This window comes from Triturus cristatus, chromosome 3_1 (genome assembly GCF_964204655.1).
Source record: "Triturus cristatus chromosome 3_1, aTriCri1.1, whole genome shotgun sequence".
NCBI classification, from domain to species: Eukaryota; Metazoa; Chordata; class Amphibia; order Caudata; family Salamandridae; genus Triturus; species Triturus cristatus.
The window spans coordinates 545749073-545766498 of record NC_140583.1 but is presented as its reverse complement, the minus strand read 5'-3'; the positions used below and the strand labels follow the sequence as shown (position 1 = coordinate 545766498).

Sequence of the window (17426 nt, the reverse complement as noted above, 5' to 3'; positions counted from 1 at the left end):
GTGGGTCAACAAGCCATAACGTTTGGAGCGAGTGACGGAACAATAGACATAATGGTGACTAAAGGTAGCTCTGCTAGTAGGTGGGTGATCAATTAGAGCGAAATGACCACAAACATCGTGGATTTCATTGGGCACGCAGTGCTTTTTTTGGTAGCATTGGGGAAGCCATTGGCAACAAGAGAGACTGACTGGGAGTGGGGCAATGTAGCTGAAGCATTGAGATATGAATTGACAAGAAGTCTGAAAAGTATTGCACGAAGGTAATGTAGGATAATGAACAGGCATTTCCATTTTACTAAAGGACGAAGATGGGGATATGACAACTTCACTGGAGGAGCTCTTGGCTTAATGAGAGGCACTCAGCAGTTGGGCAATTTAGTTAAAGCATTGAAATATGAATTGACAAGCATATTGAAAAGCACTGCACAAAGCTAATACAGAACAAACAGGATTCACCGCTGTACTAAAGGAAGGAGAGGGGGAAATTATCAAATATCATCATTGTTCAAGTGAATAAATGCGTACCAAGAGAGGGGGTATATTATGGCGGTGCGACCGGTGCGACCGGTGCGACCGGTGCCACCGCACCGTGTGCTGGCTTCTGGTGGGCGCTGTGTTTGCAAGTTTATTATTAATTTAATGCACCTGCTACCGCATTCGTTTCCTCCAGCAATTTATGGGGAACAAAAAAATATCAGGAAAAAATCATGTGATTAATGTTTTTCCTGAAGAGAGATCCGAGTTTTGCTTAATTGGTGTTTTGACTCACTATAAAGTAGTGCCGAGGGTTAATACTTCTGTTGCAGAAAACAAATGCCGAGCAGATTACAAAGTGCATTGAATGTAAATCGGTCAGTGGGTTACTGCTTTCAAAAGAGACATCATTTTGTTACTTGCAATTTATAAGTTAAAATCCTAATTTATAATTTTAATTTATAAATGGCAAGTAAAAAATATGTCTTTTTTTAACAGCAGTAACCCATTGACCTATTCACATTCTATGCACTTTGTTACTGTACTGAACTATTAACTTTTATCAAAGAACTGCATGCATGCTGCAAAGTACTGTTTGAGCAAAGATTAATGTTGGAAAAAGGATTAATTTGGGCAGAAATCTATTCTCATTATTAAAGAGAACACCCAACTATTGTGTTCCTTTTCAAATTCTGAGTGTGCTTCTCTAGACCAAGCACTATTAAACTATACTGCCTATCAATATTGATGACATGTGACTCCTACACCTTGTAGTCCTCTGTCCAATGGAACATTTCCTATACGCTGAGTTACACACGTATGCTTGATTGTCTCTATGTAATGTGTGTGTGATGCAAAGTGCTCTGACAACCTACACTGGTATGAGTGGTGCTACATAAACATCTGACAGAGAGTGCTATATATGCATCTGATAGAGAGTGGTTATGGCGTCTGAGGTACTGGTAAAGGGTAGTGGTGAGGGAATCTATGGTGGAGGTGGTCCTTGGGGGGCACCAACAAACATTGTCGCACCGGGCACTACCAGCTCTAAAGCCGGCCCTGAGTCTGGTCACGGGTTGAGGTAAACTATTGATATGTAAGTAGGTGTTATATTAGTAGACCCCCCCATTTACTTAAGCATTGGAAATGTACTTTGCTTGACTGTTCTTCGAATGCATCATATCTTGCCACAAGAATCGAAAATTAGATAGTACTGCTTTTTAGTAAATTATTCTTCTAAGCAACAGTAGAAAGAGTACAGACAAGTCGGGAAAGGGGACATGAAGCTTCTACTGATGATTAAAGAACCGGAAAGCTATTCTCCCTGCAAGGAGCATGGGTATATAAACCTACAACACATTCTTACGTTTCTAGATGAATTTTTCACTTATTGGCTATGTTCGACTTTTCACCTTTCTGTTGCATTCTCTTTCGAGAAACACATTTGTCTGGAAACTCATTAAAAAAATGTAAAACGTACCCCAAATGTGTCTTCTTCTGGTTTGTGTGTCACACTGATTGGAGGGGTGGGACTGCCTCCAAAGTCTGCTACTGAAACAAAAGAAAAAAACATATTTCAGTAAAAATGCTGAGAATTTAGATTGCCTTGAAGTTTTGAGGTTACATTGACATCTTTCATGTTAGATAATTACACCGCTGCCAGCCCGTGTTATCTTACAAAGGTAAAGGCAAATATTTAGTGTTGATATAAAATGTACGCCTTTTGTTACAGGATTTACAGTCATCTTGCCTTACAAAACACAAATCAGAAAGTGAACTTCAAAAAGTTTGAATTAAGACACTTATCGACCCTTTATCACATTAGAGAAATTGCTCTGAAAATCAGATCAGTAATGATAAATAGTATGCCTGTATGCAGGGATATGCACTAGACACATTTTAACGGTCGCTTATTTACATACAGGTTATGACTAGGGGAGTGGGAAGCCGCTTACGTTTTTCCTCTAGAAATGTTTTAGGATTTTTTTTACAACTTTGGAAACATAATTTGTAACCAGCAAAAAAACATTGAGGAAAAGTTTATTCTAAAAGTAGATTTCGAAAAAGAAGTCTATAAATACCCACTATTAGTAAAATAATTGTCTGGGAAAGGGTTTGACAAGAAAATTGTTGTGCAATTTTTCCTGAGAACAAACTCTCACAAGATGATATAGGTAAAGTGTCTAAACTAAGAAAATGGTGCAAAATATCAGCCTCATGCAACATCGTGTGTAAAGTTTGAAGCTTCAACTATATTTAGGTGCAACACTTTTTAATAGCCTACACTGAACACCTGCGGTATCAGTAAAGATCAGTACATACAAATGACACAAAGACGTACACAGAACTGAAAATAGAGGAGTAATACAATGCCAATACAAACAAAAAATGATGTGACTATTGGGGCTTTAACCCCCTATCTGTAATATCTTATTGGAGGAAGAAGATTTCTGACACTCCGGCCAGTTCGATACCTGTTCTAAATACTCTTTGCCCCATGACAATCATTCAAAGCAGCATCCTTTAGCCACTGATTCCTACTATCATAATATTCAATAATTTTGCATACTACAGACGCTTCTGAAAACATACATACCCAAAATCACTTTGTCTGACAAATCAGTGTACAATGTCCAAAATATTTGAAAATTTCCACCATAGAGATCCTGGAGACTTCTCCAATCAAACAACTGAAAGCAAACATTGAACCGCAAATCATGCTAAAAGCTGACGCTTCTCCTCTGCAATTTACTGCTCTCCAAAGGGAAGTCAAACACACTCTGGCTGGCTTACTGCCTAACTGTACCCTGCCCCACCTTACTGTCAGAGTGGTATGGCCTCACCTTCACAGCCTCAACAACGTGCTCTAAAATTATTCTCCTCTGCAACTTTTGAGGCTATCAACACTATTAATGAAGCCCTCCTTAAAATATTAGAAGCATCTGGGATCAAACAAAGTTTTATGCTATTGGCTACTTTCCTCCTCCATATGTTATGGCTATAGTGTAGAGTAAAATATATACATTTTGTATTAGCCAATGGTATCATGTTGCAGGGGTCAAAGCACATGCACGGGTGCATAGACAGCAGTCCCCTAGTGTACAGAGTTCAAAAGTAGCAATGCCAGTCAGCACAAATGGTGGTGACCACACACAAGAGTCACTTTCTCACAGCAGTCAACACTCACTAACTCTTCCTGGGCTCAGTGGCAGCTTATTAACTCTCCCAGCCAAGGATGTGCATTGCGACTCTGGTGACATAATGAGCAGCAGGAGGCAGACTAAAGTAAATTTAAAAAAAATCATTATCTCCTCGAGGTATCAAAAATTTGATTTCACCATTATGTCAGATTCTAAAAACGTAAGTAGGCAATAACTTCTAAGTACTTTGTAGCCTTTTCTGAAGCAAAGAAAGAGAATTAAGATTTTAGTCCCACTTAATCATTCTCAAGGTAAAGTCTACCAAGGTCCAAGGAAAGAGCTTTTGTGTTTTATTTTTGCTATGAAGAGAAATTAAATACAATAGGCATTGTGCCCTATTTTATATACTATACCATGCCGGTGAGCTTATAAGGCATACTTTAGGGGTCACTTATCAAAAATAACAAAAGGCTTTTCCTACATAATAAGAGCATTTTACCTGGCAAGTGTCATGGCACTGCATCTCCGGGCAGGCATACATTTTGTCACATACATAAGTGGTGTAAATACACACTGCAGCCCACATATGACATCCATGCCATTGGTGGAGTGCAGACCCTATCTACAATGGCTATATAGTGACATTAGATAGGCCAAATAGGGACTTCCAATGTGCAGAACTTATTTTATAGGGATTTATCAGTGGTAAAACGAATTCGAAATCTAGCAACTATAGGGTCGGTGGCCAAGCAGAAAAAGTCACCACTGCTACACAGAAGAACAATAAATGTATTTTTTCATCCACATGAGGTATGTGGCTGGTGGATGTGATAAAATATGAAATATCCCATGAAGCCCAGGTGTAAAAATTGAGGAAATGGAGAAAATGGCAATGAATAATGGTAATACAAAACTGGAAAGTCAAGAACGTTTTACATGATTTAGGAAGAAAACTCACTCTGGTCGCAGACATGTCTCAGAATTGACTAACAAGTCTAGAAAAAGCTTATTTGTTCCACATATCCAGAATTTACAGTTTATAATTTCCCTCCATATCATCTTCCTTATAGTTTATTTGCTTTAAAATGTTCTATAGTGCCAATACCCAGAGGTGTCAGTGTGCTTTGCACAGAAACAAAAACATTAGGACAAATCTTGAATTGCAATGGGATTATCTGTAGGACGATAACTGACAATGAACGTTTATTTTGATTGGGAGGGGAAAATCGTATTTCTAACCAATATAGATAGAGGTCACCTTTGAGGGAAACTACAAATAGAAACAGTACAAGAGATAGATATAGAAGGTAGTATTTGTCATCATACAAGGTCCCTCTGATATTTGCAAAATATGGGGGTCAAACTTCTAACTAGTGTATACAGTTACGGTCAAGTAGAGGCAACTGCTGTACATTGAATGGCTGCGAAGAATAGGTATAGGGCATGAGGAATGTTCAATGTACAATTTCTGTTATATATCTGAAGGCAATGGAACACAGTAGTATGTTTGGAATAAAGAGGTTTACAAGGGTGCTGGGACAACCAAGTAGACATTTGAGGTTTGAGGGTTAAACTTATTTATAATGATTTAACTTAGCATCTATTGGTGCACAGTAAGCCAGTGATATCCTTTGATGCCAGAAATGGCTAAGACTAACTCCAGTTGACATTTGCTCCTTAAAACTTTCAAAGAACTCAAGTTCTGACCCTCTGAGCAGTATGTGTCTGGTATTTATATTGTGTGAAACTAGCTAAAATGCAACCGAGTGCCTTACATGGTAAAAGACAAGGGCACAGACAATATGTGAGTAGAAGGGCTAGCTGGTTTTTAAGAGCAAAAGTGGAGTGTTACTGCATCACGATGTAGTGTTTCCTAAAGATGTGTATGTTCTAGACTATTGAAGCATAGGCGTGAAGGCCATTGATAAACTGTGTACTTGTTTTCAGATGGATGCCTTCTTGTTCAAATGCTATATAAACAGTTGTGTGCACTGCTTAATTTGAGCCTGTGGTTTCTGGGTACTTTGCACCAGCACTTAATTGTCAACACCAGTACTTATGACACCCCGACACACGGTGGCGATGTTATTCTAATTTTATGATGAGCACTACAACAGTTGTTTAGTAATTCAACATACAGTGCAATTACTAATACCTGACCGTCCAAGCTTACCTTATATATTTGGATGGCCTGGAATAGTCTGAATTATCACACTTTGTGGTTAGCACTTGTGATGGTACTGTCGGAAGTGCTGGCAGGGGCAATGGGTGGTGCAAACGTCAGTGGCCTCTTGATGAGGGCCTTGGTGCCTATTTGTTATTTCACAAATAAAGCACTGGTTGTGTAGCCAGGCATTATAACATATCAGCCACTGAATACTGCTATCCTATGTGTGGTAAGTGGGAAAATATTCTAGTATCAACCAACATGGTTTTTATATGATGAAACAACAGCTGAGAGTCTTCGCAAAAGTATCAGGAGTAAAGGTTGATTCAAATTTAAATACACTTGTAATATTTATTTTCGTGCGAACTTTTCTATGTATTCAAATTAGTTGAGACAATGGTGAGGAGAGAATCACTGAAAGTAACTCAATAAAATATCTACATTTTATAAATCGGTCGACACATTTGAATAATTGTAGCAAAAGAGTTAGTAAGATCTTACCGGAGAAGAAATAGTCTGTGTTCTCTATAAGATAGAATAGGACAATGGGAGAGAAAAAGAGAGAAAATGATTAAAATGTGTAGATGAGAATGGGTCATCATAATCCAGTAATAAATAGTGTATCGGGGAACACTCTGGGGCAGATTTACAAGAAAGTGACGCCTCTATACAGAGGCGTCACTTTCCCAGTGCCACCCTTAGACACCTTTGCGCCACCATAGATGCGCCGTATTTACAATACGGCGCACTATGGCGCAAGGATTGACAGATGCGTCAGAAATTCTGATGCATCTGTTGGCGGAAACGTCATGCATTGCTGGAGTCGTGTCGCAAGCACGGCGCAACTCCAGCAATGCGTGTTGAGGCCTATTCCCACTACACTACGTCACTACTTACACCTGCTTAAAGCAGGCGTAAGGTTTTAATGCAGTGGCGTCCTAAATGTGGCGCAGTGAAATCTTGCAGATTTCATTGAGTCACTTTTACGAGGCCTTCCTGCATGGGAACGCCCACTCTGCATACATTATACCTGACGCAGGTATAATGTGACGCAGGACTTTACAACGTGACGCATCTCCCTAGATGCGTCACGTTGTAAATAGGCCGCATTGTTTGCGCCGCTGTTGCATCAAAAAAGTGACGCAACAGCGGCGCAAAAGTCATGCAAGGGGCTTGTAAATCTGCACCTCTATGTTTTTGTTACAGCAAACACACCGAGGCACACTCTAGTTTCTTGTCACAGCAGACACACAGACTGAATTTGACTTTGTATCAGTGTATTGGATTTTTTTCGAGAATGATTCATAGTTACCTATTTATCCGTGGCAGGATATTGCCTTCCTAACTTGTGGTATGCCAAGCTTCTTCGGAATACAATGCAATCCACTCAATTTAAAGAGTTGACTGAGATGGTAACATTGTTCAAATACATTATTTGTAATTTTCCTTAAAAATATTAATGTTTGGACTAGTAAATCAAGAAATGCTTCAGGATCGATACTTCTTAGGGATAAATATGCCAGTATTTTAAGTTATTTTTCAGAATTCATTGCCAGTTTTAGTAAAAAGTTGAAATGGCCTAAAATATTATTGAGAAAAAAAGCTGCCTTTTCTAACAATATGTACAAATTAATAAACGTGAATGCTCTTTTGTAATAGCCTGCCTTCTCCATAAAGTTGCAAAACAGAATCTTACAATGCTTTGATACACTGAGCCATCCCAAATATCTGAATTATTCCAAGACAGACCCCTGCTGATGGCATTCAAGGTTTATATGTTCTACATCTCGATTTAAGTAATTATTCAGATTTTTTGTAAAGAACTAGTTATAGTAATTCAGTTGTAATGAAAGTGTCTAGGAAAGCGTATTTTGCAGAACCTTTGATGGGGAGAAATGTACATTTAAAATCCTTTTTTTGAAACTCGATGCCTCAATTTTCAGCACACAAACTCTAATTATTCTGTAGTGTCTGTTTAAGGGTAACACTGTTGCCCAAAAGTGGAATAGAAGCAAATCCAACATTGAAACATTTACTGTTCTTATTCCAGATGCCACTGTTACTTTTAGTGGGTTATCACCTATATAGTTCTGAACAACCATAAGGCCTTTCTGCCTTTTTGCAAACAACTCTAGATTTACTGTGAAAAATCAAAATGTGTGTGGGTTTGTAGTAAAATGATTTAAGCCACTCTCAAAAGGACACAGTAACCTCTGCTAACACCATCCTGTAGTAATGGTAGTAATCAAAAATGACAAAAAGATCCAAAGGACCAGTGGCTGAGTATAAGTAGATAAACTTAACCATCATTAGAAAATTGCAGGGAATGTGCATTCCATTTGTTAGGAATAATGATTCGGGTTTTTTTCAATTCCACCATCTTAAACTAAACAGGGACTCTCGTAATGTGCTATTTTTCAACTTTTGGCTTCCAGACCACACAACACGAAAATCTCCCATCGTTAATATTCTGAAGCATGGTGCTTATAGTTTGTGCTAAAAATGGCACCTCTATGTTGTTCTCTCACTGAATAGTCCCTTTTATTGCTAAATATTTTATATCTCTTGAATTTGTGACCTGACTATCCATATATGGTTAAGTATGTTCCAATATAAAAGTATATGTTATATATGCTACCATTTTACTTACTGCGGATAAAAAGGCATCACACGATATCATCTTATAAAATAGTAATTGAATCAGTAATATTTAGAATAAACCTATTTAAAACTTAATTAGCTGAACAAAGTAATGCTAAAAGATGTACTCGATGAAAGAACTGGGCTTGGAAGACTCCTTTATTGTGGTACTTTAACAATTTTTAGCTGTTAACTTATGCTGTATTCTGTGTGCAGATATCATCATCACGGATGTTTTGGTTGTTTTTACACAATATATGCATAATGTATGCTCACTTCTTGTTCCTATCTTTGACTAACTCTCCTAAATTTGTGGCGTCATTCTGATTTAATGTATAACTCGGCCTCCATCTTCATGAGAGGAGCAACTTGACAATTTATAAAATTCTGTCACCAGCCTCCAAATGGGAATAATTGGATCTGGGCTTTGTGAAATCTGATGGTCACATATAATGATAACGTGGCTTTTTAACTACAGTAACAGATTTCCGTTCTTGCCCAACTCAATAATGTCCTTTTAAAGGATTACAAGCTGAGTGTGCCACCTCCGATTCAAATCTTTGACTTATTCCCGTAGCGAATGCATTATTACAGTGAATTACAGGTTCACTATCACTGATTTCCTCGCAGGCTACTCTGGATCACACAGTCACCAGGACAAACGAGGGTAAAAACTAAATTAACTTGATTCATACAGAAGTTAACTTCTTTGGATTGCACAAGTGAAGCTACAGTGAATGACAGATTTGGAATGACGTTTCCAAGGACTAAAGAAATTTCAAAGTGTTCTAACATCAAATTAGTCAGAAGATATCTTTGACAGAAATGACTGTATGAGTGATTTGTTAAATATATAGCGCATTGCTTATAAAACGTTGTGAAAATTGTTCAACAAGATACTTTGAGAGCTTCAAAATTAAGTATAGGAACAATGTATTGAAAACGGGACACTGTATTCTAAGAGATTTAGAATAACATAAAATCTTTGGAAGTGTAAAAACATCCCTTGCTCATGGATAACACATTCAAATAAAACCATATTGACCACAGCCTTATACATTTCCTACACTATTCATTCATATCTCAAATCCAAACAGGTCTGCATATTGTTTTGTAATACAGCGACCTTATAATTAACTATATATAGGTTTAAATGTATTTATCCAATCCATAATAATCTAGACAATTCTTCCTTACAGTTTACAAGAGGTGATCTTTTTGAAGATTGTTTTGTTTTAATGTTTACAGGAAAATGTATTCTTACCCCTTTCTTAAATTAAAGATATCCCGTGCCACTTTTTCTCAAATCGGATTGAGTTGTCTTTACTGATGTCATAGACTATGCTATTTTTAACCGTAATTTCTCTGGTAGTGAGTATTGGAACAGTGCAATCCACTCTGCCACTTGGAGTAGCAGACAGGTGATTTTGCCAACTACATCAACTGTAGTTATATTTTGAAGCAATGCCACTTTATTGTTACTGCCCTTCACACAACTGCAGTCCTGACTCACATAGCCAATTAGGAGTGAACATGCACTTTTGAGTTCATGAAAGGTCCGTTCTCACCTCTGAGATAATGTATTCTTGCTTAATGATGCCCCAGCATAATGTCAATGTATACATTAGTTAATCTTTTAACACAGGAGGGTAATGTTTGTTTTCTGGGGTGTGTGGCCGAGAACGTTTGGTAGCAACTGTAAAAATATAAGTATGAGTTTGCAGGTAGGAATGTTCATCTCCCATTCCCACCATGAAAACTGTTGCAGACTTACTTCAGTCAAAAGTAGGAGTAAAAGTGCTTCAAGGGAGGGAATTGTCCCCCCCAAAGAATTGGCAGAGGATTAAGGAGTTTATCCATAGGTGAAACATATTTGCTATTGAGAGGCCATGGACAGAAAATGAAAAGTGAATTGCACTAATACAAAGGAATATTGCCAGTACATTGCACATGCAGAACATTTCACAGGAAATACCTTTGGAAAGGTTTGTGAATTCCTAAAATTTGCAATTCTCAAACAAAATGAGCAGGTTTAACCCTGCGGCTATTTCAAACTATATTGGAAAGCTCAGCTGGTTGCTGCATGGTATTAGAATGGCTGATGGGAGAGGATGCAAAAAAGAGAGTATATTATAAGGTCCTGCCTTGTACAAAGGAATAATATTTTGGCATCCTTGGCATGGTTTCTCCTTAACTTTTTGCCGTAGGCCTCCTCTTTTTGCTGACTTTGTTTTTGCCCTAGGACACTACGCACTTTACCACTGCTAACCAGTGCTAAAGTGCCTGTGCTCTATCCCTAAATATGGTAACATTGGTTCATACCAAATTGCCATATTTAATTTGCGTATAAGTCCCTAGTAAAGCATATATTACCCCTAAGGTAGGCCCTGGAGAGCCCCATGAGCAGGGTGCAGTGTACGTAAAAGGTTGGACATGTACATTTCTGTTAGTGAAACACGCTTAAATTAATTGTTCACTACTGCAAGGAATATCTCCCCCATAGGGTAAATTATTACATTTTGTAAGAGAAATTTCCAATTGTGAAGTCTGATTTTAAATTGCAGTTCTGAAAATGTCACTTTTAGAAAGTTGATATGTTCATCCCTCAGCCATTTGGTGCCTTCAGACTTTGTGTATTCCTCCTAGACAGCCACCCACAATAGGAGCTTAGATGCAACTGTGTGGGCCACCACTGGAAGAACTGGAGGGGGGTTCTAGGCCCAGCCTCACCTACACAGTGCAGCTAACAGGGAACAGTGAGCCACGAGAAGGAGAGGAGAGAAGCGGTGACTCCAGCGGCTCCGGTAACACGACTGAGCACTGCAGGTACCGTGTGCACTGTGAGCTTGTGAGCCTGTGAGCTTGAGCCGCGGGTTTACAGAAGCTACAGAGACCATGGAGCCACAGAGCTGCGGTTACTGCGGGTGCCGCGGGTGTCGCGAATCCGCGGGTGCCGCGAATTTGCAGGTGCCGTGATGCCGTGAATTCGTGGGTGCCGCTAGTGCCGCAAGGGCTGCGGGTGCCCCGCCTGACTTCCCGCCACAGAGACACAGGCGCAAGGCCCGCTTGGTCTCCCGCTTGGACATCTAATCGGCCATTAATCTGCCAAACCATCAACAAATCAACAATTCCTTGAAGAGGCGAATTTGGTCTGGTCTGGTTTTGCTGGAGACCTACTGACTGCCACCCGCTGCCTCCTCCTTTCTCCCACAGCCTGCCTTCTGCTATCCGCCACTCGCTTGCTTCCCGCTTGTTACCCGCGGGTTACCTGCTACTTGCAACCAGGCTTGACCGGGGTGACAGAAAGTGGAGAAGAAGCCAGGTGAGAGTTCACAATCAGAACCAGGTGATTGTGGCTGGGGGAGTCCCTTTCACAGAGCAACTCACCTGGGGAAAACGCTGCTCTTTTGCCGTCCACCGCCAGTAGAGTCAGCTGGGCAGCCCTGTAGCCCCGGTTTCGGCTGGGAGTGGAGATCGCCAGCCGGGACCACATATCCCAGCACCCTTAGCCACAGGAAATGCCGCCCACGCCACGCTTGCTCCAGCAAAGCACCTGGAGGCGCCTACAAACAAAGCAGGGCTCCCGCAGCGTGTCCGGGCCCATCTGAGACTGGACTGGGCTACCCCCCTAACGTTTGAACATCGACATCTGTGGGGTAAGCCCAATTAGTTGAGTTAAACCCAATTTAGAGAGTGTGGACTTTAGTAGCTGTTAAATAGACTGTTCTCTGGTATATACTTCTTCCTGGCCTTAATTATTGTAAGTTGAGAGCTACAGATAAATGTAAATGTAAATTTGATACTTGTATAGCGCACTACTCACCCGCAAGGGTCTCAAGGCACTTGTACAAATACCGCTGTGGAACCCATCCTGGCTTTCCCTGTGAGGCGTCCACTCCTGGGTACCCCCAAGGTGGAGGCCAGGCATCCTTAGCGTTGTGGGGGCCGTTGTGGAGATTAAGCAAGCTATTGCCCAGAGTTGCCGAGTGGGACTCCATGATTGGAATAGGCACCGAGGCGAGAATTATCAGGTCCGTGGAATTTTTGAGCCCAAGACCCGCCGAGGCGGAGAATTGAACCCTGGTCCCGGGCTAGACCTCTGCATCAGGGTCTGCCGCTCTAATCATTGAGCCACACTTCTCCACAGTTAAAATTATGAGTAACCGCAAGGGCCCTGCTGCCACATTAGACGCCTTTATCATGAGAGCAGAATCACTATTGAACCACGAAATTCAACTAGTAGAAAGGCGCTTATCTCTTGACCCTACAAATCCCTCTGTAAATAGGTTACTGCTTTCGCCTAAACCTACAGACAATACGCAAATAATCCAGCTGAGCCCTGTGATAACGGTCCATAATGACTCACGGCTGTCAAATACTCCTATAATTTCCGCACAATTATCGTTAGAGGCAGAGAGTAGCTCATCTAGTCCTGGTATAACATCGAGGCTACGGAAGCAAAGTCTGATTGTGGGGAAAGAGGGGCAAGAACAGCGGGTGCAGAAGAAAGATAAACCTGTTGTGAGGAATCCTAAGGGTAAGAAAGGTGGGGGGCCAACCAAAGTGACAAAACTAGATTGTTATGTGGAAGCACGAATGTTATCTAAGAATTCTGTTAGCACACAGACAGAATTAGATTATGCTCCATATACCATACAGACAGAGGAAATAGGGGGAAGGTTAGAGCACACAATAAAAATGTCCCTAGAATCTGAGTTTAAGGCAAGGCTAAGTCAGTTGGAGGAGCATATGAGTGTGAATTTAAGCCTGTTAGAGAATTTAATGGAGCAACTGAATACTATATTAGGGCACTCGAGGTTGACTGACGGCCTTACTTGCATGGATACTCAGGATGGAGTATGGTAATGGGCACAACAAGATGGGTATTCCTTGGTATAACAAAGACTATTTGGTAGCTAAGACAATTAATCCAAGCAATTAAAAGCAACAACATATTAACAGTAAGGAATAAGAGATATAATTATAAAAGATCACTCGCAAAACCGGAAAAAGAATGGGATGAAGATAATTGGACAGATGTAATAAATGCAGCCAAGTCCAAAGATCAAGCCGGCTTTTGGAGAATAATAGCGAAAGGGAATAAAATGGGTAGGTCTAATAAAGACCTGTTCCTAGATGAGAAAACATGGGTTGAACATTTTTCTAGGCTGTACTCAGATATAAACTGGGACCAATTTGTCTTAACTAAAGACTTAGAGCTAGCCGCAAAGGCTGCCAATATGCAGTTTAGCCTGGATGAAACAAATAAGGCAATTGAGGCCATCAAACGAGGGAAAGCCCGGGGACCTGATAAAGTACCAGGAGATTTATTGAAACACGACTCTGAGGTATGGGAACCATACATACATTTTCTATGTAATTCAATAGTTACAGGCACACCAATACCCGAATCGTGGAAAGGGGCAGAGATTGTAACAATCTTTAAAAAGGGTAACCGGTATGATCCTGCAAATTATCGCCCTATTAGTTTAATCAACATTTTACAGAAAGTTTTTGCCAGGCATATTTTAAATAGATTAACTGAGTGGATAGAGGAGACTAAAGTTATGTCAAAATATCAGGCAGGGTTCAGAATTAAAACCAGCACGGTCGATCAAGTTTTCAGATTTACATGTATATGCTGGAAATATATTAATGTAAAGAAAGGCAGTTTATATATTGCCTTCGTAGATTTAACGGCAGCTTTCGATCTGGTACCCAGGCACTTATTGTGGAATACGTTAAAATGCTTAGGGGTGCTGGCTGAACTACTTGTACAGTTAATTAGGCTCTATGAAGGGAATTTTACCAAAGTAAGATGGGGACCAAGGGGAGAACTAACTAAGGCAATACCAGTTAATAGAGTACGCCAGGGATGCGTATTGGCACCCACGCTTTATTCACTCTACGTAAACGATATCCCAAAATATCTGGGATCTTGTCAAAACGACACTCCCAAGTTGGGGGGGGAAGTAATACCAGCATTATTGTTTGCCGATGATGCCATCTTAATCTCGCAAACCCCAAAGGGACTGCAATGTCTTGTGGATTCTTTTTAGGTATACTGTACTATGAAAGGCCTTGAAATCCATTCCAGTAAAACAAAATACATGTCTATATATCCTCATAAATCTTTTTAAAAGAATTTAGTATTAAAAGATAAAAAACTAGAATACGTGCAAAGTTTTAACTATCTAGGGATAACATTGGATACCAAACTATCTTGGAAGCCACAAAGGGAAAAGAATAAAATAATCTTGCTCCAAAACTCATCGCCAATTTTAAAAAAAACATTGGGCTAGTACATCAAAAGCTGCTTCCCCCGCACTGGAGGTTTTTAAATATAAAGCTCAATCAGCCTCCCTATATGTAGCGGAAATATGGGGGCCTTATTGTAAAAATACCTTTAAAAAGGGAGAAAATAATTTCATTTGGAAATTATTAAGTATCCCTACTAGAACAACTTTAATCCCAGTGGTCATGGACCTTACTCTTAAATGGACTGACCATCATGCATTGCTAAGACCCCTCTTATTTTGGGTGAAAATGTGGTCAACACCAGAGCTCCTTCATTATAGAGAAGGTCTAGAAGAGATCATGGATTTTGATCAGTGTAAGGAGAGTCCCTGGTTCAAACATATCGCAATATGGATGACTATGTTGGGTGTTTCCCATTATTGGGAGTATCCCCTCCAATTAACTTCAGCCTGCAAGAAACAACTACAACTATTATTTTGGGCACACATTAATGACAGGGTGCTACATGGTTTCTGCGTGGGGTCTCTCACATTAAGATTCTTAGCTTTTAAAAATGCTGCGCAGTTTGAACCGTTTTTAGACGAGGTGCTCCCCCAGCTAGCAAAATCCCTGTTTTTGAAATTTAGGTATGGGTTTTGCAGCTAAATATTAATAAATCAAGATGGGGCAAAAGCCATGATGATAACAGTGGTGATCAGTGCACTTTATGTGCAAAAATGGCAGTAGAAAATGACCCACATATATTGTTCTTCTGTTCTGCATATGATGCGGCTAGGAAAAAATGGATAAGACCACTCTGTAAAAACCTGAACATTAGGCATTGCAAAGAGGCAGCACGTATATTGAAGACAGACACGTCACAAACAGTCGTCTTCAGTGTAAGCAGATTCCTATTCAATGTTTATCTTATAAGGAATAAATTGGGACTAAAATTTTAGCCACTAGGGGACTAATGACCTTAAACTGCGAAACATTTTGCACTTGCACCTTAGAAAAATGGTTGCCTTAGTGATAAATTGTGTTTCCCTCTGCTGTCAATAATACTGTTCTGTTTTGTTATTTAGTTGTAAAATTAAAACTATCAAATACACAGTATAATAACTGTATGTTGGAATAAGTCATGATTTTAAATGTTTGGTTTCATTTTCATTTCCTTTTCTTTGCCAAAGGAAAAAAAAATGCCTGGCTTTTTACATGTATTTTTAAAAAATATTTATTGATGTAGATAGGTTTTATTGGCGAACTTGAATGGGATCATGTAATTACCACGGATCAATTTGCCCCACTACGTTGTTCTGAAACTATTGTATATTAAGAATGTATTTTACTGTTAATTTTATTTGTATCTTTTATGGTTGGAATTAATCAAAATAAAGATTTGAAAGAAAGAAAGAAAGATTATATTTTAAGTTCCTGCCTTGTACAAAGGAATAATATTTTGGCATCCTTGGCATGGTTTCTCCTTAACCTTTTTGCCGTAGGCCTCCTCTTTTTGCTGACTTTGTTTTTGCCCTAGGACACTACGCACTTTACCACTGCTAACCAGTGCTAAAGTGCCTGTGCTCTATCCCTGAATATGGTAACATTGGTTCATACCAAATTGCCATGTTTAATTTGCTTATAAGTCCCTAGTAAAGCATACATTACCCCTAAGGTAGGCCCTGGAGAGCCCCATGAGCAGGGTGCAGTGTACGTAAAAGGTTGGACATGTACATTTCTGTTAGTGAAACACGCTTAAATTAATTGTTCACTACTGCAAAGAATATCTCCCCCATCGGGTAAATTATTACATTTTGTAAGTGAAATTTCCAATTGTGAAGTCTGATTTTAAATTGCAGTTCTGAAAATGTCACTTTTAGAAAGTTGATATGTTCATCCCTCAGCCATTTGGTGCCTTCAGACTTTGTGTATTCCTCCTAGACAGCCACCCACAATAGGAGCTTAGATGCAACTGAGTGGGAAACCACTGGAAGAACTGGAGGGGGGTTCTAGGCCCAGCCTCACCTACACCAGAAAAGACTGTGCCCTGCCTTCACACATAGGGCTGCATACCCTACTACAGTTAGTATAGAGCCAGGCAGTGATGTCAGGTATCTGTACACTTCCAAAGCATGTCCCTAGAAGCTTCTTCCTACTTAAAAGGCACAATTGTGTATAAAAGAAGACCCCAGAAACCAGCACTTCAGTAAATTTCTGGACCAGTGGATATTCTGTGAAAATTAAGGTCTGCTGTGCTGCTGAATGACCACAACTCTGCTGTACTGCACTCTGCTCTACTCCTTCTTTGCTGTGTTGCTCTGCTGCCCTCTTGCTTGGGTGAGAAGGATGGGACCTACATCTCTTGAACCCAGAGTGATTCCAAAGTGTAGTTGGCTGGCATCCTGATCTGAAGCCTCAGGACTTAATAGGCTTCCAACAACCTTCACCTGCACCTGGACTCTGTCATCTGTGAGTCTACCCTGCCAAATGGATTCTACCCCAGTCCTAGACCATTGGAAGTGTGCCGTAGGTGATTGACAGCAGCACTGATTCATCTTCTATGCTGAGCAGCACAACCAATGCATCTCCTTGGCTGAGCGGCACATCCACAAGCAGAATTTGCCCATCAACTCTGCTGCATGGATTGGATCCTGTTTAGGCATGGCTGGCACAGGCAGCAGTGGTGAGACGGTGGGACAGTCAGCGGCGGGTGGGGGTCAGTGGACAGATGACTGGATAGGGAAAGTAAAACAAGAAAATAAATAAAA

General features: G+C 40.1%; 1 protein-coding gene across 4 annotated transcripts in view; it reads right to left on the bottom strand.

Annotated features, from left to right (window-relative positions):
• The window catches only part of NTRK3 (neurotrophic receptor tyrosine kinase 3), a 1591631-nt gene that overhangs the window by 778636 nt on the left and 795569 nt on the right, over nt 1-17426 (bottom strand). For 2 of the 4 annotated variants that reach the window (XM_085644469.1, XM_085644472.1), the window contains 2 exons: nt 6283-6306; nt 1955-2025 (listed from right to left, as the gene is read on the bottom strand). In XM_085644469.1, coding sequence (XP_085500595.1) covers nt 1955-2025; nt 6283-6306 — 95 coding nt within the window. The remainder of the gene's footprint in view (nt 1-1954; nt 2026-6282; nt 6307-17426) is intronic. The other 2 variants (XM_085644470.1, XM_085644471.1) reach the window with 2 other exon arrangements.